General features: G+C 34.8%; 1 protein-coding gene across 3 annotated transcripts in view; it reads left to right on the top strand.

Annotated features, from left to right (window-relative positions):
* The window catches only part of robo1 (roundabout guidance receptor 1), a 401,904-nt gene that overhangs the window by 367,588 nt on the left and 8,868 nt on the right, over nt 1-25,448 (top strand). For all 3 annotated transcript variants that reach the window (XM_073989014.1, XM_073989013.1, XM_073989015.1), the window contains exons 15-21: nt 12,960-13,052; nt 13,216-13,414; nt 18,173-18,294; nt 18,719-18,871; nt 19,072-19,387; nt 22,284-22,507; nt 22,602-22,800. In XM_073989014.1, the coding sequence (XP_073845115.1) occupies nt 12,960-13,052; nt 13,216-13,414; nt 18,173-18,294; nt 18,719-18,871; nt 19,072-19,387; nt 22,284-22,507; nt 22,602-22,800 (1,306 nt within the window). The remainder of the gene's footprint in view (nt 1-12,959; nt 13,053-13,215; nt 13,415-18,172; nt 18,295-18,718; nt 18,872-19,071; nt 19,388-22,283; nt 22,508-22,601; nt 22,801-25,448) is intronic.

Genomic DNA, 25,448 nt, shown 5'->3' with positions numbered 1-25,448 from the left:
TATTATTTCTACGTGTCGACCATAGTATGACATTTCTAATAGAGACGTTTTTATCGGAAGTTCTTGTCTGGAAACAATGCTTTATGGAAGTTCGGTATGCAAGTTGGGTATACTAACCAGTTCAGCTCGTTGGGTCCGGTAGTTAATATGAGACTTTGAATTAATTCTTAAATTTGACTTTCTTTTTCTTAAATCTAAAAATGAAAATCATCTCTCTATTTTTAAATAATATTCAACTTTTTTCAGGATAATTTTGAAAACGTTTTGTTGATTGACAAAGTATTGTTCCTACAGATGTAACCGATGTATTCAGCATTTTACTCACATAAACCTTTTCTACAAGTCCTTTGAGCACAATGATATGAGAGAAATTTCCCTAATCCTTCTGAAGATATTGGGGGAAATTTGTGTATTTTTCTGGAAAAATGGGGATTAATTTTTGGTAGACCAAAGTAGGGTCTATTGGAAAATATTCTTCTTGACATAATTTACAAAATTATTATTTTTTTATTCAAAGAAATATTTATTACAATAAATTTTGTGTAGCCCCAGCGCCATTTGGACATTTTTGGGGCAAATTGGCTAAGTTTATAAAACATTTCCAAAGTTATAAAAAAATTATTTATATATAAATCCTTTACGTATTTGCATATATTCTACATTAGAAGCATATCGTAACGTGAATGCCGCGATTGGAGATGAACGTTCTCTGAACTTGGTTTCTAAATATATAACCCGCCATGGATATAAGTTCATCAAGTTAAAAAGTTTTAAGTTCAGCTGGGCAGAGCTTTTAATATTTTTAATACCATAAAACAAACTATTTCCCACTAAAATCTCCGAAGAGACATGGTTAAGGTTTATCTCCTACCTAGGAGTGCATTTGCGCTAACATCTTGAACTCCCCTCAGGAATTATAACTTCGATTCGAAGTTAAGGGAAAAGGACGCTCTACTCAATCTCGATGCGGTAAGAGAGAAAAATTATGCATAGGGTAGGGAAATTTATATTCAGTCGGAAAGTTTGTCTTTCAACAACTGATTCTGAATGATTTATCCAAATTTACGATGAAACCCCCAATTCAATAAACGCATACTTTTTTAAAAAAAAACATATTAAAACATATATTAAGTACAGATTAAATATGAAATTGCCCGGGTTTTGAAGGCAGGGAATGTTTTTCGATTAAAAAACATGAATCTTAAGATTTTTCAGAGTTTTCAATAATCAGGGGTAAAGAAGTGTGTATATTTTAGATTTTTTCACGTAGTTTTCTCTATTTGTTTTGGGCATTGAGGCTACAATCATTGTATAAGTAGGGTATTTATGGCGCCACAGAAAAAAACTCATTAAAATGTGTAATATTTTGATAAGCTCAGACACGAGCCATCTCTGGCCCCGGATATTCACTGTGGTCTAGACACGTACCTTAACGTTGAAAATTGATTGGTTAACACTACTTTGACGCGATAACAGATTAGACGAAAAAAGTAAAATAAGATTGGATAAAAAATTGCTCGGCAGGGAATTTTTTAATTGAAAATGTATAAAGAAAAGTAAATAAAATAGATCAAAATGCAACTTAACCTGTTCAGACTTTTTAAGAATTTGAGCTGAAGAAATGTGGATATCAGATATTTCAGATTTTGTCACATAGATAGGTCTTCCATATTTGTTTTGGGCATTGAGGCTGCAATTATCGGAAAAGTAGGGTATTTATGGCGACACCGGAGGAAACTCAATGAGTGCAGACCAGAGCCATATGTGACTAATGATTATTACCATATTCTAGACACAAACAATTCAACAATTTCCTACATTTGTTGTACAGTTGCCCTGTAGAAGACAGTTTTTGATTTGACCGTAAGCTCAGACATAATCCAACGGTGGCTAAAACCGTGTTCCAGACACAAACCTTCACCGTCTATAAAAATACTTAGCTTATTCAGTTCTGGTTAAACAATTTCCTAGTTTTCTTCAGCAGTCCTCCTGTAAAAGACATACAGATCCTAGTCACAATAATGGTATATATTGGCGGGGAAGCTTTATGCATGTGAAGTGGTCACACATGTCTAAAATTTAAATCATTAGAAAAACTCGGACACCTACCATCTGTGGCCAGATATAGTCGCCCTGTTTTAGACACGAACCTCCTCCTCCCCATAAAGATACTCTCCATATTCTGATATAGTTTAAACATTTTCTAAATTTTTGTCACGAGCCTCCTCCGTTCCTATAGATATTCACCATATTTTGAACTACTTCCACAATTTTTGATAAATACCTATTTGAATCTTACCACAAGCACAGACACGAGCCACCTGTGTTCAAAGATAGCCACCGTTTTCTAGACACGAACCTTCACCGTATATAAGGATACCTACCTTTTTCAGTTCTAGTTCAGCAATTCCCTACTTCCTTCTACAGCCACCCTGTAATAGTCATGCAGATCCTAGTTACAATAATGGTATATATTGGCGGATGGGCTTTCTGCATTTGAAATCACATAGGTTCCAATAATCGCATAAAGATAGGGCCTATAGAAAAACATTCTTAAAATATGGTTCCTCTCTATCAATAATCTTAGACACTAAAGATGGTCACAACATTCTGTCGGGAAAGCTACTCACCACAGGATATGATTAAACAGCTTTAACCCCTGTCAGAGAAAAAAACAACTAGACAACTTATTATGAAAAATTTATTTTCGGGATCAAAACTAATGTGGTACCACTCATGGTGAAATAAACAATGTGACACAGTAAGACCAGTTGATATCATCTCTTGCTTCTTTCCTCCTGTCATCTATAAAATTTATCTTGGAACCACCCATAACAGACGTATTCAAAAATCCTCTATCAAGAAAGAAATTGGCGTGCAAAATTCAAGAAAAGGATATTTTAGACTCGAAGTTGTATTCCACAGAAGTTCTCGTAAATCGCATACTGGTAAAATACAATCTAATGTATTTGGTAATGGTATCACTTATCACTATACCATAGGAGGTTTGTGCCTAGGTTGTGGTGAGAATATTTACCTAATGACTGGACAAACTACATTATCCAAAATATGTGGTTATTAAGAACACTAAAAAATGAGGCATACATGAAATTGGTCAAATTGGTTTTCATAGCAACTTCATTAAAAGCCTGATAGTGATTGAATCCAAGTAAACGCCATCTATTGACAAGTATTGGTAAATGAGTTATCTATGTATATTGTCGGAAAACATGTCACCACATTCTAGGCACGGACCTTCTATCAATTTATTTACTAGGAATTTAATTCAAAATTATGCATAAGTCATGAAATAAGGCGATCTTCGATCGAATTCCCCACTACAGCAATTTCATAATGGAACTCGAACTAAGAACGCATAATTTCATTAAATTTTTCATTAATTTCATTAATTTTTTTCAATCTAGTGTGGACCGGGACTAAACATATCTTAGGATATTCAGCTGACAGATGATTTGTTTCTAGAATATTGGAAATAGTTTAATTTTTGTTAATTATTTTTCTTTTGTAGTCTCACCAATATTTTAAAATTTTTGATATACGAACAGAAGTAATGGCAATCTATTGACAGGTTTTGGCAAATGGGTTATGGTACGATGATACATCGATAAATGTAGACAATCGGAAAACATATCATCATATTCTAGACACGAACCTTCTCTAATGTCTTTACTAGGAAATGATGATGATGATTGGTGTCGAGAATATGGGAAAATCTGAAAATTAATTTAATGGGTTTTCCTCTGCAGCTTCAAAAATACCCTATATATGTGCATTAATACGACAAAACAAAAATCTATATTAAATTATTACTCTTCAATTTTTTTATGAACCACTTCCACATTTTCATGTTTTTGGCACTATCAGCAACCAATCTAAACAACTTAAAATGACTATAATTTAGAAAAAAAAGTAATACACTAGTGACTTGGCTTAACTTCCATTCAAATTACATTATTGTCATGTAAACCGTTATTGTTTAACACTTTATATATTAATATGCGTTAACATTTTTCGTTTAATAACAAGACTAGATAATTAATAAATTTGGTGTTTGTTGTGGACGACGATTGACAGTATATAACTTTCAAAATTAAATTTTGAATACATTCAATTTCGTGTACGATTGTCTGCCGGTTTTTACGCCCAATATCGTGTACAGCGCAAAAAAACCGCCGTTGCACAAAGTGTCACATAAAGATTTGCATAGACGATAAGTTATTGCTAAGGAAAGAGTAAGAGTGGGAATACGGAGAAAAAGAACTGCTATTGAATTTGCTTAGATGCAAAATCACAAAATAAACATTAAAAACGCTAGAAAATGGTCAAATAAACTGTCCAAACAAGCTTTGACGGCGAACGGCATCATTTTTTTTTTTGTCAAAGAGGTTAGCGCAGAGACGCCCATATTTAGCCATGGCTAACAAAGTATTTACCACAAAAATTCAAACAACAGCTAAAAACATTGAAAATCGATGTTTTTGTTGTTGTTTGTTTAGAGAAAACAAAATAGCAAAAAACACAGCATCAAGCGCCAGCCGTCCACATGATATTGCATTTAAGTATCCAGTGTGTCGTATGTGACAATATTAACATAAAAACATTACAATATTGCCATGACTTTTGGACATGTAAACGAGGGGTTTAAGTGGAAGGGGGGGGGGGCAATGTTGGCTAACGCCATATAGCCAGCCAACATGAGTTGCATGTTTTTAAGTTGCTTATTAAATGTATTAAATGTTTGAAGTTGCCTGTCCACCATCTAGCTTTGGTAATGACTCCAAAAGTGTGGGCTGTCTATGAACAAGGCAAAAAATAATTTTTATTTTCTTACTTTTTTGTTGGGTCTTGCACTATTTCCACTGATCAAACCTCCTCTCTTAGCCAAAATAATTTATGCTTTTGATTTAGGCAAACTTTGTTCGTTATCTTTGAAATGTTGTTTTTACCATGCAACGCTTGAGATAAACACTGGTCACCACTGGCTGCCAGGGCAAGTAGGTTGTGGGCTTTAGCCTAAATTCATTAACTATGTTTTCTTATCTCCTTTGAACTTTTGTGGCAGTTTGTTTGTGAGGTGTAATCTGGAAACAAAGATGGAGATTTGCTTTCAATAATGGTTCATTAAATGTTAAAAATGTTGTTAACAAATTTCTTAATTTATTAAAAAATATTTTAAGAAGTTAAAAAAGACAGTGTTTTTATTTATATCCATAGCAAATATTTTAGGTACTTTGGGTATCGTATAAATTAATTTAAAAATAAATATATATGTGGTGGTGCAATGGTCTGTATACCCGCCTTGCACTCAGAAGTTCTGCGCTACGACTCCCAGGCCAGGGAACATCAAATTTTCAACGGCAAAATCCCATCAGTGCATTGTTGGCGACATTTCCTGAATACTTCAGCCATGTAAAACTTTTCTACAAGTGGTGTCGCTAGACACGCCGTTTGGTCTCGGCGATAAACAGTAGGTCCCATTTATTGAGCTGATATGAATCGGGGTGCACTCATTGGTATGAGAAAAGTCTATCTTTATATGGGAGATATACCAAAACATGGACCAATATGAACGATTTTTGTGGAGGAGTTTCGGAACCTCTGAGAACTTCAAATGTTAAATTGAAGCCAGTTCGGTCAAAAATTTTAGCTAAAATACTCAAAATACCGAAAATCGGGAGGTACCGTTATATGGGAGCTATACCAAAAAATGGACCTATGTTGACAATTTTTATTGGAGAAGTTTCGTGAGCACTGAGAATCTCAAATGTCAAATTACAGCTAGCTTGGTTGAGATTTGTAGCTAAAATCCTCAAAATACCGAAAATGGGGAGGTACCGTTATACGGGAGATATACCAAAACAAGGGCCTATATCGACGATTTTTAGTGGAAAAGTTTTGTGACCACTGAGAACCTCAAATGTCAAATAACAGCTAGTTCGGCTAAAAATTGTAGATAAAATCCTCAAAATACCGAAAATCTGGAGGTACCGTTATATGGGGCTATACCAAAACATGGACCAATGTGACCGATTTTTGTGGAGGAGTTTCGGAACCTCTGAGAACTTCAAATGTTAAATTGAAGCCAGTTCGGTCAAAAATTTTAGCTAAAATACTAAAAATAACCAAAATCGGGAGGTACCGTTATATTGGGTCTATACCAAAACATGGATCTATGTTAACGATTTTTAGTGGAGAAGTTTCGTGGCCACTGAGAACCTCAAATGTCAAATTACAGTTAGTTCGGTTAAAAATTGTAGAATAAATTCTCAAAATACCGAAAATCGGGAGATACCGTTATATGGGGGCCATACCAAAACATGGACTTATGCCCATAATGTTTGGAGTATAAGTTTGCTGGTCAGTAGGAACCTTAAATGTTTGACACTTATAGCTAATTCGGTTTGAAAATATGACTAAAAACGTCAAAAAACCGAAAATCCCATGGTACCGTTATATTAGGGCTACACCTAAACATGGACGTATCTTGGTAATATTTAGTGGAGATTTTTTTTTATGGTCATTGGGAACCTCAAATTTTAAATTTCAGCTAATTCGGTCAATAAAATGTATCTAAAAATCTCAAAATACTTTTAATCGGGATGTACCTTGTTATGGGGCCTATACCAAAACGTGGACCTATGTTTGGTGCAGAACTTTTTTGACCTCTTGAAACTCCAAGAGCCAAATTGGAACCAATTTGGGCGGAAAATGTAGGTAAAATCCTCAAAATACCTTAAATCGGGAGGTACTATTATATGGGGGCTATACCAAAACGTGGACTTGTATTGACAATTTTAAGTGGAGAAATTTCTTTGCCATTGGAAACCTCAAATGTCAAATTTCAGTTAGTTTGGTTAAAAAATGTAGGATATTTGTCCGCTCAATCTGAATGGCTTCCATGACAAAAGCTTAACGCAGCCTAGGGAAGTTAAGTTTTGAATTTCAACCCTAATAACACTTTTTTCATATGTTTTTCAAGGTAATGGGTTCAAACCCCAGCCTTGCCCAAGCTGAATTTTATTTATTTGAAAATGTTGCCTTTAAGAAACATATGAAAAAAAGTGTTATCACGGTTTGTTATCGTTCAGAGCCAAAACTCAACTTCCAAAGGCTGCGCTAAGATTTTGTCATGGAAGCCACATAGATTAAGTGGACAAATATTGCATTTGAAGGAGAAAAAGTTCGATGATAGAGATGTCATCACACCACAGCCGATATGTCTGGTGAGCCGCTACCCACGGCGAAACCGGTCACATAATAGCGGTTGTGTGGGTTCGAATCTTTGGCTTTCCCTTTTCATTTGCAAAAATTATCGGTCATTAAGCTCGATTCCAACGAGAAATTAATTGCCCAAAAGGCAAAATTTTCAAATGATTTCAAATAATTTTTCCCGTCCATGTAAAAAAAATATTTTCGACCGGATTTATTTTTTAGACCGATTTTATTTTACAGACGGAAGCTATACAAATATTTATTTAGTAAAGACCACAGTTTAAAAGTTAGATGTCGTTTCTACATTATCCCGGAAATGTATGGTGACTATGTACTGAAAAATTGATTCATATATTAAATAAAACAACAAACAATATTTTTTAATTATGTTTCAGTTTTTTGGTCATTAAAATGGCTATATAATATTCAAGCAAATTATGTTATTTAAAATGAAAGTAATAAAAAATACCCACTAACGCGAAATACTTTCCAAGGCGCGACATCTATGTACAGAAAACTGTAAACACCAGCCACAGGCAAATGTACACAGGACATCACTGTTATTTATCTGCAATTATTTGCACGAATTCACTCTCTTTCATACAGCCAATAACAAGGCTTGTGCAAACCAACATCAATAGATTTTGTAAATAGCATCCCCCATACATACGCACACAGTCACTCACGTAAACATAAAATACAAATGACACTTGCAAACAAATGACACGGGCAAACAAACAGCATAAGCATACATTTACATACTATGCACACATTCACACATACACACTTTGCTGCATGCATGAAATATAAAATTTATCCGTGAGTTTTGTAAACATAACACAAAGATACGTCCTGCATCTTATTGTGTGTAAACCCTTTCTCATTGGTACTCGTGTGTGCTCTTTAAATTGATGTCATGGAATTTATGTTTTTCATAAAACACTAATTTATGCCATTAAATATAAAAAAGACACGATTCATGCTATTCATACCAGACACTTGCTAACTATACATTTAGTTTTTTTGTTTTTGATCCAATAGTAAGAGCCTTAAAAACGTGTATTTTTTCTCTCTCTCATTCTCTCTCTTAATTTGCATAAATGTTTGTATTGGTGGTAAATGCAAATATCATTGCAGAGCCATTCATACAATGCACTTATTCATGCATTCAACCATTCATTCATTCAGTAACTCATACATACATAACGTTGAACATTCGTAATATACAACATAACGCGTTATGATATTGTATTGACCCGTTTATTCAAGTGTAAAATAAATATTTGTTAACAGAGATAACAACAGCCATTCATGCTTGTCCATTGTACTAACAAACACAGGGTAATAATACACACACAGAGGTTTTTTGTGCAGATCTAGCTGTTGGTTGTTCAACATGTTGATGAAGATATAAAGGACATCTGATGCTGCTGCAGCCTATCAAATGGCCATACAAAAACCTTGATAAATAAATTTAAATAATAATGAATAATTTTCTTGGATAAATTGGAATATAATCAGTTTGAATTTTCTTCCAAATAACATTGAAATATCAGGAGTTTCCAAATTTGTCTTCACATGTCCCTTTGAGCAAATTCCTAGTAGTTTGATCAGAAACGCCATCTATTAGAGGAAATAATAGATTCCGATACATTTCTGTCCCAAATATTTTAATTAAATTTTCGACGACTTAAAATAAAGTTTAATTGATTAGTAACAAATAAAATTACAATTACAATTTATGTAATTTTATTTGGTTGGAAATACCGACATATTTAGCATAGACACTAACCAAAGCAGAATCACATATAGATGTCCAACTCTTAAATTCATTGAAACCAAAAATTAAAAAAGTGATAAACAGGTAAAGCCACGACAATGTCACCTATTTGTCGTCTGTAAAGGGTCTTATGAAGCGCCTTTTACTCTAGAAAGGGATTTATGCAGCGCCATTTGCTCTGGAAAGGATATTTTAAATCACCTTTTCCTCTGGAATGGGTCTTAGGAAGCACCATATTGTCTGAAAAGGGTCATATGAAGCACCCTTTCCTTTAGAAAGGGTCTTATGAAGCACCCTTTCCTTTAGAAAGGGTCTTATGAAGCACCCTTTCCTTTAGAAAGGGTCTTATGAAGCACCCTTTCCTTTAGAAAGGGTGTTATGAAGCACCCTTTCCTTTAGAAAGGGTGCTATGAAGCACCCTTTCCTTTAGAAAGGGTGTTATGAAGCACCCTTTCCTTTAGAAAGGGTGTTATGAAGCACCCTTTCCTTTAGAAAGGGTGTTATGAAGCACCATTTCCTTTAGAAAGGGTGTTATGAAGCACCCTTTCCTTTAGAAAGGGTGTTATGAAGCACCCTTTCCTTTAGAAAGGGTGTTATGAAGCACCCTTTCCTTTAGAAAGGGTGTTATGAAGCACCCTTTCCTTTAGAAAGGGTGTTATGAAGCACCCTTTCCTTTAGAAAGGGTGTTATGAAGCACCCTTTCCTTTAGAAAGGGTGTTATGAAGCACCCTTTCCTTTAGAAAGGGTGTTATGAAGCACCCTTTCCTTTAGAAAGGGTGTTATGAAGCACCCTTTCCTTTAGAAAGGGTGTTATGAAGCACCCTTTCCTTTAGAAAGGGTGTTATGAAGCACCCTTTCCTTTAGAAAGGGTGTTATGAAGCACCCTTTCCTTTAGAAAGGGTGTTATGAAGCACCCTTTCCTTTAGAAAGGGTGTTATGAAGCACCCTTTCCTTTAGAAAGGGTGTTATGAAGCACCCTTTCCTTTAGAAATGGTGTTATGAAGCACCATTTCCTTTAGAAAGGGTCTTATGAAGCACCCTTTCCTTTAGAAAGGGTCTTATGAATCACCCTTTCCCCTGGAGAGGGTCTTATGAAGCACCCTTTCCCATGGAAAGGGTCTTATGAAGCACCCTTTCCCCTGGAGAGGGTCTTATGAAGCACCCTTTCCCATGGAAAGGGTCTTATGAAGCACCCTTTCCTTTAGAAAGGGTCTTATGAAGCACCCTTTCCTTTAGAAACGGTCTTATGAAGCACCCTTTCCTTTAGAAAGGGTGTTATGAAGCACCATTTCCTTTAGAAAGGGTGTTATGAAGCACCCTTTCCTTTAGAAAGGGTGTTATGAAGCACCCTTTCCTTTAGAAAGGGTGTTATGAAGCACCCTTTCCTTTAGAAAGGGTGTTATGAAGCACCCTTTCCTTTAGAAATGGTGTTATGAAGCACCATTTCCTTTAGAAAGGGTCTTATGAAGCACCCTTTCCTTTAGAAAGGGTCTTATGAATCACCCTTTCCCCTGGAGAGGGTCTTATGAAGCACCCTTTCCCATGGAAAGGGTCTTATGAAGCACCCTTTCCCCTGGAGAGGGTCTTATGAAGCACCCTTTCCCATGGAAAGGGTCTTATGAAGCACCCTTTCCTTTAGAAAGGGTCTTATGAAGCACCCTTTCCTTTAGAAACGGTCTTATGAAGCACCCTTTCCTTTAGAAAGGGTGTTATGAAGCACCATTTCCTTTAGAAAGGGTGTTATGAAGCACCCTTTCCTTTAGAAAGGGTGTTATGAAGCACCCTTTCCTTTAGAAAGGGTGTTATGAAGCACCCTTTCCTCTAGAAAGGGTCTTTTGAATCACCCTTTCCTCTAGAAAGGGTCTTTTGAATCACCCTTTCCTCTAGAAAGGGTCTTACGAAGCACCCTTTCCTTTAGAAAGGGTCTTACGAAGCACCCTTCTTCTATAAAGGGTCTTAAGAAGCACTCTTTCCTCTAGAAAGGGTCTTAAGAAGCGCCCTTTCCTCTAGAAAGGGTCTTATAAAGCACCCTTTTCATCTAGAAAGGGTCTTATGATGCATCCTCTCCTCTAGAAAGGGTCTTATGAAGAACTCGTTCCTCTAGAAAAGGCTTTACGATGCACCCTTTCCTCTGGAAAGGGTCTTATGAAGCAGCCTTTCCTCTGGAAAGGGCCTAAGGAAATACCCTTTTCTCTGGAAAGGGTATAAGGAAGTACCATTTCCTCTGGAAAGAGTCTACGGAAGCACCCTTCCTAAGGAAATGCGCTTTTCTCTGGAAAGGGTCTAAGGAAGTACACTTTCCTATGGAAAGGGTCTTACTTAGAATCCTTTCCTCTGGAAAGGGTCTTATACAGCACCCTTTGCTCTGGAAAGGGTCTTATACATAACTTTTTCCTCTGGAAAGGTTCTTATACAGCAACATTTCCTCTAGAAATGGTTTTATTAAGCACCCTTTCCTCTAGAAATGGTCTTATGAAGAACCCTTTCCTGATAGGGTCATATGAAGTAATCTTTCCTCTGGAAAGGTTCTTATGAAGCAACATTTCCTCCCAAAAGGATCTTTTAAAGGACCCTGTCATCTGGAAATGGTCTTCCGAAGCACCCTTTCAGCTCATTAGGCATTAGTAGAAACTTCTCGGTACTCATTTTTCTTTCGATGTTGAAGAAACTATCCACTTCAATGACAATTCCGCCTCTAATTTCAAAAACACAAGCTCAAGCATAATTTCTATCTGCTTTCATCTATTCTTTTCATTTCTATCTTTTTTCGCAAAACTTGCAGATGCCATTTCACTTGTCACATCTATTCATGTCCTTCAAATACTCTATGAATACCCTTGTAATCCTGTCAATATTCATAAAATCAATTCAATTTTTTTATTTTAGACAACATTTATACCGTAACTCAATGATTCTTTATAACAGAAGTTACCCATCTGCCAATCACCTATAAATTCAGAACAAAAAACACGATAAATATATTTGCATATATATGTGTGTATACATATATGAATGGAACCCAGTCGCTTGGAAGTGAGCTCAGCTTCCACAGTTTTATATCTCTGCTATTCAATGAATATATGCAACTGCTTTCACACGCAAATTATTGAGGTTTTGGTTTTATTCTCGGTTTTTTTCTCACTTGATTCAATTCATACGAAAATATTGCTGCATTGGTGGAAAAAAATGAGTTGCAACATAAAATGCAACAGTGGCAAGTGCAAACAAATCCAACAAAAAACATTCAACATATCGGCTCCTTTAGAAAGCTATGTATATAATAAAACACACAAAGGCAAACTGAAATCCAATGAACGGTCGTCTGAATGCACCCAACAAAAAAATCAATAATTTACCAAATACCAACACAACATTGTTCAATGAAGAATTTATTATAAATTCTTTTCTTTCCACACCAATTGTGTAAAAAGTAATAAATAAATGCAGTAAAATTTCGACCACAGGTGGAAGGTGTTTGGCCAAGAGAATGGGAAGTGAGTTACTGGGGACGAATGGGGGCCATACATAAAGTATTTTTCCAGTATTTAAGGTTAAATATATACATTCTCTCTTTCTGCTCTGAATGTGAACACATCTGTTGTGTAGTTGAGTAATATTCCCCAATCATTGCCTACTTTTAGGCATCAATATTATAGTGAGTTCTTTGTATATGCAATTTAATGAAATAAAATTTGTGGTTTGAGGCAATATTTGTTGTTGTGTATGAATATTTAAATATTTCAATGCAGTCTTGCAAATTGCTGGGGCGTATGTAATGATTTATTAAATCCTTATTAATTTTCAAAAGGAATCCCAACAACTTTTCCATGATGATAATGTTGTAGTAAAAATGGTGTTGCAGATTTTTTTTTCTCAATAAATTCTTGCCATTACTTTATTTATTGATTCATTATATTAATTCTTTCCTTTTTGTTTTTTTTTGCAGGTTGTTGAATTAATTGATGCTGCGGCCATTAACTCTACCGCCGTAAGATTGGATTGGGTTATGCATGTTGGCGTAACCGAGAAATATGTTGAGGTATGTAGTGCACCATGTGTTGCCTGGCTGGTTGGCCGGAAGAAAAACATGTTTTCTCATTATTAATTTAATGTATTCTTGTATTTTTTTTCTGTGCGAAGTCATTTACAATAATGTGTTAATTATATGCTTTTTTTTCTCTCTTTATGTTGCATACTTTTAGGGTCTTTATATACGCTATCGTGATGTTAGTGCAAATTCCCAACAATATAATATCCTGACTGTATTGAATCCTTCAATTGAATCTCATGTTGTGGGTAATTTAAAGGAATACACCAAATATGAATTCTTTTTGGCTCCATTCTTTCAAACCCTGGAGGGTCAACCAAGCAATTCGAAAATTGTTCAAACCTATGAAGATGGTAAGTTAATTAATATATTTTATTTATTGAAATATGCAGGATATGGAATTGATGGTAATTAAAGAAGTTGAGGGAGTGTTAGGGTGTGAAGGGGATTGGAATATTATAATCAAATAATCAATCCTCTTATCCACCGACGTAGCAACTGATGGGATCAGATAGTCCTTACTCTCCTTGAAATTAAAAATCGCACAACTTTTGTACGTATGGCTTGAAAAATTTTCATATTTAGTCCAGTGGTCACCTCGAAATAAGTTTTTGTATACGATGGAACTCTCAGTATTCCGAAGATTTAGCATGAATTCCTCAGTTTTATTTTCGTATACGTACTCCACTGCATTTGCAATATGTCATTTTTTGTTTTCTTCCAAAAGTATTCGTTTATCCTTACCCTGCGTATAAAAGTGAATTTTCCATTTTTATTCCTTTGAAAAAAAGTTATCGTTACGGTTGGTTGCCGCAGCTTGTTAGTATGTACATGCCCTATTGTGATATTTTTTCGTTTAATTTTGTTTATGCCCAGGGTAATGTCTACGTGTTACTATGACGTTTTAACATGTCCTTTGGCAATTATAAAAAAACTTTATGTTTTAAAACTCAACTTTGGATTTTTTCCTCTGCAGTTTGGTTACCAGACATTTTGGAAAAAAATATAGATCTTTTGTGTGAGAAACCCACAACGATGAAGCGTACGGAAGTGAAATAAGGCCATGTTATTGATGGGACAAAATCGTAGAATGAAATCAGAGACATCTTGTGGGATCTATGTAAATTGTTTCATGATAGTTTATAGAGCAGTCCTACTAGGCTTGTTTGATATTTGGTTATTCGTTGAAGTTCATATTTGTATAGATAATTCCAATCTTTTTTATATCCTAATATGATAAATTCTCTTTTTTATATTTTCATGAATTTTAGTTTTATTCCCTTTATTTACTATTTGCGCCGAAAAGTATACACATCGACTTAACCTTATCAAAGAGTTAACCATTCGTTTTATCATTTATGAGATGTAGATGGCTCCGGTTACAAACTCAGTCGATCCTCGAACCTTCTCAGCAAGTCTATACCTACATACAAATATATTGTAGAATTCAGGATCTAGACTTAACTGAACAATTTTGTTAATATCTAGCTGATCACTCAATACCTACGAATTTTATAGATATAGATAGTGAAGGTGACCAATATTTCTACATAATTTTAGCCTAACAAATTCTAAATAATTTTGGATAATAGCACTGAATGTTTAATAATAGATCAGAAAGTTATGCGCCACCTAACAATCTATAGACATAGTTTGTAGTTAATAGTACACAGTTAGGCATTCGTTATGTGCTAACATTGAATTATAGATGGCGCTCGATATAACCCCATATTAATAAAGAAACTCTTATGTTGAAGCATTCATAAGTATGCTCGTTATAAACCAAATAGTTTATCCCGCTCTTGTACCAAAAGTGCCTCTTCAGGATCCTAGTCATAATCGTTTCTTCGCACAGAGGGGAAATTTGTGTTAAAAGTTGATCAAAAGCCCTAGAAAGCTCATTTATAGTCGGATTGATATAAAATTTTGCACAAAGCATATCTTCTGTACAAGGATTAATCCTATAGAAAATAATGAAAATCGGTCCAGATTTGGATGCAGCTTCCATATATATTCGCATCTGATATGAGATAAAAATGCACCAAAATAACTGAAATTTGACACATGCAACCTGAACTAGCCTAAAAAACATTGATCCAATTTTCAAACAAATCGGTACAGATGTATATATAGTCCCATATACATACATATATTTCATTCCAAATTTTATTTTTTGGAACTTACTTAAATTAAATTTTTCTCAATTCACATGAGAAAAGCCGTGAATATTTCTGAATTATGCAAACATATTTGATAGGTGTTGGTTTAGTCTGATAAATAAGAGCCCCGGTTATAAGGCGGAACAAAATTTAGTGTGAGTAAACCTTGCAATTCCATATAAAAATATTTCATATTTTAGTTGAGAAAAATTACATTTTTTCGGAATGGCGCAAATATGCGCAATTTTTTATGATTGAATCTGATATTTGAGACTCATGCGCATAAAACATTAGAAGAAACTATGGTCGGGAAACGACGGGGAAATAGACTTTTCCACTATTGAAATTGTAGTAATCTTAAAAATTATCATAAAAATTTTTCATAAAGAGGATATGTATCACCATTATTAAAGAGCAAAGATGTAAAATCAATCTGAAAATTTTAAATGCTAAGCTTGTTCGGAGACTGTACAAAAACAATAAATCTTGAAAACTATAAATTTTCGCGAAAATAATGTTATTTTAATGTTCACCTAATTTCTTAGTTTTCGAAAATTTACTTTTTGTTTTCAGTATGGCTGAGTTCAATCGACTGCTGCATTGGATTGGTTAATCTAACAAAGTCGATTATGGTTAAAGCAAATGTAGAAAAGAGTTTGGTTGCCGTTTATCAACATTTTTTTCATAAAAAAACTATTTTCATATTTTGAGTTTTGAGCAACTTTAGGCCTATGTTTCCCCTCTGTGCTTCGGTAGGTTCATGATCAGCCCGTCACTCATACTGTCTTTTTTGCTTAACACGTTCTGCATAAAAATCAGTAATTGCAGAGTTCCATAAACCATTTCCGTAATGATATTGAAGTGCTATCATCCATATTCTTATAGCTTTGCCCCTTTAGCTAAGCATTCGCTTTGGGACAATGCTAAAATTTAGATATCGTTTATTATAAATGCTGCCGTTTCTCGCCCAAAATTTACTCTTATTCACCATTCAGGTACCCAGCCATAACCTAAAAATTTTATAGATATAAACAGATTATATTTTATACACGATTCCGGAGGAAAGCTGAACTACCCGACATTCTAAGCTATAAATTGTTTTCAATTAACAAGTTCTGAATAAAAATTGGTTAAAGCATAGTTCCATAGACCATTTCCGTAATGATGTTGGATATAGATAGAATATATAAAGAATATGGATAATATTCTCATAGCCTTATCTCTATAGTAATAGTTTGAGCCTAGAAGCATGCACATCAACTTCATTCTTCTAAGAGTTAAGCATTCGCTGTTGGACAATAGTAAAATATAGATGGCGTTTATTATAAATCAGGGATGCCCACCATCATTTTCTATTGCATACTTTACGGAGTGTCATTGTGTGAATGCATGCTTTTTTAATTGGTTGAATTGTGTGTGTGGAGAGAGAAACGTTCACTGAGCGAACACGTTTACCGAATTGTGCGAAACTGTTATAAATCCTGCATTTTTTGGCCCCAAAAATTACTCTTATCCACAATTTAGAAACCGTTTTGTCTGGGAGATTATGATCAATTAGTCACTCAGTACCTTAGAATTTTATAAATATAAATAGATTGTATCATGAATTTTATGCCACATTCCAGAGGGAAGTTAAGCAACATTCTGAACTATAAATTGTGACCTAGCACAAAATTAAATGGCACTATACGGCAAACGTTTTATTTGAGAGATGCCATCAAGAAGAATAATATGCTATATTGATGCTAAGAGAAAAATTAGTTTTTATTGCATTTGCAAATAAAGCACTGTAACTTTTTTTACTTATTTCTTTTTTATTAAATATTTTTTATTTTATTTTTTTTATTCATGTATTGCCATCCATCACTGAAAAGTTTGCATAGTTTTAGTTCGATTGGTCAATTGCAACTGTATTAAAAAATGCAATAATCTTAAATTTCTGTATACATTTTGAGTATATTTTTTAAACAATTAATAAAATCAAATCTTGCTCAAAATTGTGAAAAATCCTCTAAATTATGGTCTATCCACCATAATATCACATAATTTTTTATTTGTCTATAAATAGCCAGTTTCAACACAAACCCTCTGGCTTCAAATATCATACCCAAAAATTTTGTTCTGCGGTTTTTATATATAAAAGTTTTTAATAAAATTTATTTATTTTGTTTTTATGGTGGCTAGGAGATATGGACTTTTCTATTCACATAATTTTCACAGTTAGTAAACAAATTATATTTATTAAAATTCATTGGCATCACAAACAAAAGCAACAACAACATTCCAATCTCATCTAGGCGAGATATTTTGAAACTTTGAATTTTAAATGTGGTAACTTTTTTTAAACTATTGCTTTGGAAAATATTAATAAAACAAAAATACGTTGAATGCTAGTTTTTGCGGCAAAATTGTTTAGCTAAACCGCGGACCATCAAGAACAACAAAGCTACGGTTGGAGTTTTCATTTAAAGCAAATTTAAATATTTACTTAAAGTTCAATAATAATAGGTAGCAACGTAATCGTAAAATTCCCCATTAAGTCTTCGGAATAGCAGTGTAAAAATAAATTTCTGTTGGTTCATCCAAAAAAAAAGAAAAATAAGTGTAGATTAGCATAGGTATAGCTTTGGTTTAACTGACACACTCTTAATTAAAACTATGTTATTATTCAAAATTTCTAATTTACAGACATCCCTCACAATGTGTTTAAAACATCATGTGGAGGCTATGATAAAACTTCTATAGATCCTCTCTATACCACATCTCTGTCATTGTTTTCCTATGTTTTACATGTTTACATTTATTTATTTTATTCCTTGTAGTTAAGGTTTTATGGAAAACATTTTTTTGTGTATATTTCTCTCCCGCAGTTTTGTTTAACCGGCATTTTTCCTATGAAAAGTTTTTCTAATATTTTCCTTCTACCTTTCTGTTTCTTGTTGTTTTTTGCAGTACCCTCAGCACCACCTGACAACATACAAATTGGCATGTATAATCTAACAGCTGGCTGGGTAAGATGGTCATCCCCACCGCCACAGCATCACAATGGCAACTTGTTGGGCTACAAAATTGAGGTAAGTCACGATTTGTTTTCTTTTTTCAGCTAGTCCTTTTCGTATGTGTATGAGTGTGTGTGTGTGTGTGTGTTTGTGCTTAGGTTACCCATGGGGGAGCCTAGACAACAAACCGCCAGCATACATAATTAATAGTATTGTTGAATAAGAAATAAATAAAAGGAAAGGGAGAGAGGGAGGAAATGTCAGCTTCCTATATTTTTGTGAAAAAACGCTGCTCATCCCCCCTACTGTAAAGGAAAAGGATACAATTTATGAATTTAGATCCCTCTCTCATGTGAATATTTTATGTATTCATGATTGTTTTTCGCTTTACATATGTATGTACATATTTGTTTGTGTTATTTATGCTCATGATTTTCTGGTTACAAAAGTTTTTATTTATTTACATTTGTTTGTCTATTCCTCTACCCAAATGTTACAGGTAACCGCTGGCAATACTTTGAAAGTTTTGGCCAATATGACTTTAAATGCCACCACCACATCGGTGTTGCTAAATAATTTGACAACTGGGGCTACCTATAATGTACGCCTGAATTCATTTACCAAGGCTGGTGAGGGTCCTTATTCATTACCGGTAAGTAATAACAATGAACGGAAAATAGGAGGAGTATATTTCAATTCAATTTTGAATGGGTTTCCATTCAATAGGTCCTGTGGTTATTTTAGAAATGAAATAAAAAGTTCAACTTCCCCAACAAACTTTTATTTATTTGCAATTTATTTTTGCCTAATTAATCAAATTTTATTTCCTCATTCATTATATTTATTTTTTAGGTTTCATTATTTATGGATCCTGCCCACTTGGTGCATCCGCCACGTGCCCATCCAAGTGGTTCACACAGCAGTGTAACTGGACACACCGGTGCCGGTGAAGGTGGTCATTATGCCTATCATCCCAATGGGGTGGCCGGTATGCCCGATGATGCGGCCACAACAACCACTCAACGCAAATCAACAACTGTGGTCCATGAAACCTGGTTTATGGCACTTGTTATAACAATGCTATTGGCCATATTAGTATCGGCTGCAGCTGCAATGCTATTCTTTAAGAGACGCCATCAACTAACAAAAGAACTGGGACATTTAAGTGGTGAGTATTATTTGATTTTGTTGAGAAGGGGATATTATTATTCGTATTATTTTTATTTTTATTGTTGTGGTTGTTAATTGTTTATTGTACAACAACATAAAGAAAATTAAATTAAATGGGGATTTGTTATTTGTTTTATGGATGGTTGGCTTAACTAAGTGTGTTATGGGGAGAATGAAGCCTCTAAAAAAATGAAATATTTCCAGGCCTCAAGCTTTTACCTATACTTTAAGCTTTCGTACTAATCCAACTTACAGCCCCATGTTCAACGTTTTCTGTCTATAGAAGCACCCTTTGTTTCATAAAGGGTCTATAGGAGCATAATTTGTTTCATAAAGGGTCTGTAGGAGCATCATTTGTTTCATAAATGATCTGTAGGAGCATCATTTGTTTCATAAAGGGTCTATAGGAGCAACATTTGTTTCATAAAGGGTCTATAGAAGCACCCTTTGTTTCTGAAAGGGTCTAGAGAAGCAGCCTTTGTTTCAAAAAGGGTCTATAAAAGAACGCTTTGTTTCAGAAAGGGTCTATAGAAGCACCCTTTGTTTCAGAATAGTTCTATAGAAGGACCCTTTGTTTTAGAGAGGGTCTATTGAAGCACCCTTTGTTTCAGAAAGGGTCTATATAAGCACCCTTTGTTTTAGAAAGGGTCTATAGAAGCACCCTTTGTTTCTGAAAGGGTCAGAAAGGGTCTATAGAAGCACCCTTTCTTTGTTTAGAAAGGGTCTATGAAAGCACCCTATGTTTAGAAAGGGTCTATGAAAGCACCCTTTGCTTAGAAAGGGTCTATGAAAGCACCCTTTGTTTCAGAAAGGGTCTATAGAAGCACCCTTTGTTTCAAAAAGGATCTATAGAAGCACCCTTTGTTTCAGAAAGGGTCTATAGACGCAACCTTTGTTTAAGAAAGGGCCTGTAGGAGCACCCTTTGTTTCAGAAAGGGTCTAGAGACGCAACCTTTGTTTAAGAAAGGGTCTATAGGAGCACCCTTTGTTTCAGAAAGTGTATATAGAAGCACCCTTTGTTCCAGAAAGGGTCCATAGAAGCACCCTTTGTTTTACAAAGGGTATATTTAAGTACCCTTTGTTTTAGAAAGGGTCTATAAAAGCACCCTTTGTTTTAGAAAGGGTCTATAAAAGCACCATTTGTTTTAGAAAGGGTCTATAGAAGTCCCTTTTGTTTCAGAAAGGGTCTATAGAAGCACCCTTTGTTTTAGAAAGGATCTATAGAAGCACCATTTGTTTTAGAAAGGGTCTATAGAAGCCCCTTTTGTTTCAGAAAGGGTCTATAGAAGCACCCTTTGTTTTAGAAGGGATCTATAGAAGCACCCTTTATTTCAGAAAGGGTCTAAAGAAGCACCCTTTTTTCAGAAGAGGTTTATAGAAGCACCCTTTGTTTCAGAAAGGGTCTATAGAAGCACCCTTTGTTTCAGAAAGGGTCTATAGAAGCACCTTTTGTTTCAGAAAGGGTCTATAGAAGCACCCTTTGTTTCAGAAAGGGTCTATAGAAGCACCCTTTATTTCAGAAAGGGTCTATAGAAGCACCCTTTATTTCAGAAAGGGTCTATAGAAACATCCTTTGTTTCAGAAAGGGTCTATAGAAGCACCCTTTGTTTCAGAAAGGGTCTATAGAAACATCCCTTGTTTCAGAAAGGGTCTATAGAAGCACATTTTGTTTCAGAAAGGGTCTACAGAAGCACCCTTTGTTTCAGAAAGGGCCTATAGAAGCACCCTTTGTTTCAGAAAGGGTCTGTAGAAGCACCCTTTGTTTCAGAAAGGGTCGATAGAAGCACCCTTTGTTTTAGAAAAGGTCTATAGAAGCACCCTTTGTTTCAGAAAGGTTCTACTGAAGCACCCTTTGTTTCAGAAAGGGTCTATAGAAGCACCTTTTTTTAGAAAGGGTCTATAGAAGCACCTTTTGTTTCAGGAAGGGTCTACAGAAGCACACTTTCTTTCAGAAAGGGTCTATAGAAGAAAGGAGCACAGTACCTACGTACAAAGTTCTTAAACTGGCTCTCTGTCAGAATTGAAGCTAGAATGAAATTGAAATTGGTCTCCTCAGCCTGTGTATTCTTAAAAAGCAAAGACCAGCTTTTTAAACAACCTCATTTTACTCCTCAACTTAATCTTCTCATTAATGGAAATAACAGTTTTCTTTATAGTTTACCAATTTCAAATTCTACAACAAAGTCAATAACTCTAGGATTTAAATTTTCCTCCCATGTTTTCATTTCCAATTGAAATCCTAAACTTGAACTTTCGTCTTACATACAAAAAAATCAATCATGAAGTAGAAAGTAATTAATTTCTGACGACCAGTCGTAAACATCCTGACTCAAACTGAAAAAATCTTCTTAGTATTAGAATCCTTTAGACTTTTTGACACTCTAATGACTTCCTCTCTTTTGGTGCTTTCAACTTTCTTGCAATGAAAAACAAAATGAAATGGACACTCTAGGCTAAAGTCGAAATCGAAATCAAACATAAAATCCTTAATTAACTTGAACAACAAACTAATGAACGACCAACGATCTGCAGCTGTAATGCTAATATAGACAGTCTCAACTATAGAGGAGAAAAAAGCGAAACTTACTAAATTACATACTTGCCTCATAAAAGACAACAGCAAAAATTGACAGTATTGATTACTTAAGAAGTGGATGGAAAAAAACGAACAACGACAAATGAAACAAAAAATACAAAGTTTTAAATATACACACATTTGTATATACTCATCTAAGATAGCTATCTATTGACTCTTAAACTAATCTGTGCAATTTTTTCTCATTTTCCCTTTTTTCTATTTTTTTTTTTCTTTTCTACAATTTGCCATTTTCCTGGATTTGTGGTCATCGTTTTTGCCATTTGTTTTCTTCTTTTTTCTTGTTTGGCTTTAACAGTAGTCAGTGCCAATGAGATAACCGCCTTGAATATTAATGGCAAGGATAGTTTATGGATAGACCGTGGTTGGCGCACCACCGATACCGACAAAGATTCCGGTTTAAGCGAAACCAAATTGCTTTCGAACACAAATAGCCAATCGAATTACAATACATCAGATGGTGGTACAGATTATGCTGAAGTGGATACAAGGAATATGAGTACATTCTACAACTGTCGCAAGGTAATGTATTTTTGAAAAACTATCGGACACCAGAAAGAACAGCAGTTAATTTTTTGTTTGCTTTCTTTTTCTATTTTCTCATTTCTTTTTAAAGAGTCCTGAAAATCCCACACCTTATGCCACAACCATGATAATTGGTGCCTCATCAACGGAAACAACATGCATGAAAACATCTGGTTCTAGCACTGATCAAGATTCGGGTACTCATTCACCAAATTCAGAGGGCATTAATCCTCATTGTGGTGGTCCCAATGGTCCATTGGGCAAACATAACTATCATCAATATCCACCAGGTGAGTAAAACGAAAGAAAAAATAACTTGAATAAATGTTATATATAGCCTCATCATCATCCTCATCAAATCAAATCATTTCCTCCTTTCAACTCCTTTTTTGAGTTTTTTTTATTTTTAAATGAGACTAAAGACCCGTTCGCTTTGATATAAACCCTCCCAAAAGGGGTTTCAGTACTTTTTTCAATCAAAATGCTGTGGCATATAATTTTTCTAAAAAAAGTAAGACACTCGGTGTCGTAGTAGGTTCCGCAAGAGCCACACCGGTGGGACAAGGTGTCAAAAGCATGTCCCATCTCAAGCTCCCATAATTGTACAAGATATTGATAGGATAAAAGTGTCCCCTTAGCTTCTTCAGAGAAGTTTGTGGGAGTACCTACAGGAATTTTCTTTGAAAATAATTTTTATGTTACAATTAAGCAGATGTCTCTGTGTAATCACTGATGGACTTGAGGGCCTTGTTCCTACATCTCAGCTTGTCGCAAATAGCTGTGGCATGTGCGGACGACGCACAGTGATTGAAAAATCGGTTTTCCTGGCCAAAACCCCCATTTTTTGTTGTCACCGATTGTTAATATGGGATTCTATAGTAACCATATTGAAACTAAGGAAACCAAAAAATTAGGTAAAAATATTGAAAGGTGTGGGCGTGGCGTGTTCCTAAAGACGACAGTATTTTCCCAATTTTGGAAAATACAAATATAAAAGATATTGTGTTCATTGGTTCTTTATTAGGTAATGTAGGACTAATTCCTTTAAGAATCATTTTAATAAATTACCGTAGCGTTTACACGAAGTGGTCTATTTTATTTTTCCTCAGGTACTAAATTTTTGTGAAATTTCAACCTTAGTGGAGTAGAACTTTTAGGGAACAGCATGGAACAGAGTTTCGTTTTCGTAGAATCATGCCCGAACGTGTCCTCTTTCAGTGCATATATACTTTTGTACCCATACCGTTCCGTCCGTTTAACACTTTTTTAATTTTTTTGATATTACATGGGTAAAAATGTGTGTTTTTCCCATACCGTTTCCCATATTAATTACAGATTTTTTACACAAATCGACATTTTTGAGTATGAGTTTTTTCCTTTATTAAAAAATTTATTTTTTTGATTTTTTTTTAAATTTTTTGAAAAACAAAAAATCAAAAAATGTTGTATAGTCTTTTGTTATTTTGATAGTTTATTTATTTGTGTTTGACCATTTTTAATTTTTAATATATAAAAAACAGAAAAACTCTTATATTTTGATTATAAATAGTAAAAAACTCAAAAGTTTAACTTTGACCTTGAGTTCCTCTGCAACTACCAGACAGAATTTGCCCTTATTATCTGTCTAACAAAAAAAAATTAAAGAAATATCTCTACCCGTTCCAAAGTTAGAGGTTTTTGACCAAGAAAAAACGATTCTGAATCACTGTGTGACGTGAACATAGTGTCCAATGTGACCCCTAGAATCTTGTAGTAGTTAGTGGTCGGAATTCCGTTTCTTTATTTCCACCCCAAGTGCTGCTACCTAGGAACTTGAGAACTTCGTTCCTACATCTCATCTTGTCTCAGATAGCATATGCATGTGTGGACCATGTGAACACCCATGTACAAGGTGGCACAAAAGTAATCCTCCTATCAGAAAATGCTATAAATTTTGCGATTGGCCCCTAATGTCAGTTCTGTTTCGACATTTGTGTAGTAAACACATGCGAAATACACGTTAATAAACAATGTTACGCTACACTGCTCCAGAACGCGGAATATTGGTGACTATTTATTTGACCAATAATCGGTCGGTGACTTTGGCACAACGTGAATTTCGTCGCAGATCGCCTGATTTGACCGCTCCAGACTTCCTTTTGTGGGGCTTTTTGAAGTCGCGGGTTTATGTCAAAACGCCTCAGACTCTTTCAGCTCTTAAATACAATATCCGTCAAGAATGTAACGACCTATCGCCGGAAGTTTTGGCCAAAGTGATGGAAAATGCCATAAAAAGGGCTCAAATGGCAATCAACTGTGGCGGCGGCCATTTATCTGACATCATATTATCGACTTGATGTAAACAAATTAAAAGACCAAATAAAAATAATCCACAAGAAGAATCAAAGTTTTTCATGTTTTTTTTAAATTACAGCCAAAAACATCGGAAGTTTACTTTTGCGCCACCTTGTAGTGAACAGATTGGTCATAGATTTAGTAGCAAATATTTGCATATTCCTCGAGCGGAAAAAAGTGATAACATCGGTTAAATATGAGTTCAGCCATTCACAAATGACATTAGAGAAGGTAACCGATGCTAAGATCATAAAATCATTCGCATACGTTATGATCGCAATGCCGCTTGAAGAGGGTTCGAATAAAGGCCATTTAGAGGTTAAACAGTCCGGAGAAATCTCCACTATGGGAACTTCAAATTTAACTCTACGGGACTTCGACTGCTGGTTCCTAAATTTCACGTAGGACGGGTGTCCTCACTAGGGTTATGACTTTTTGACATTTTTTCTCAAAAATGATTTCCTGTAGCAGGGATGAATGAACTTTTGCCTATTAATCACTACGCTATCGTTTATTCCATTAAAATATAAAAAAAGTTCACCCACAAATCGATTTTAAAAAAGTATTTTTTTACAAAAATTCATGAAATGAAAAAAAAAATTTT

This window comes from Musca autumnalis, unplaced genomic scaffold (assembly GCF_047663935.1).
Source record: "Musca autumnalis isolate F117 unplaced genomic scaffold, ASM4766393v1 scaffold_5, whole genome shotgun sequence".
Lineage (NCBI taxonomy): Eukaryota > Metazoa > Arthropoda > Insecta > Diptera > Muscidae > Musca > Musca autumnalis.
Note: the sequence above shows the minus strand (reverse complement) of the source record. Positions and strands in the feature narration are given on the sequence as shown.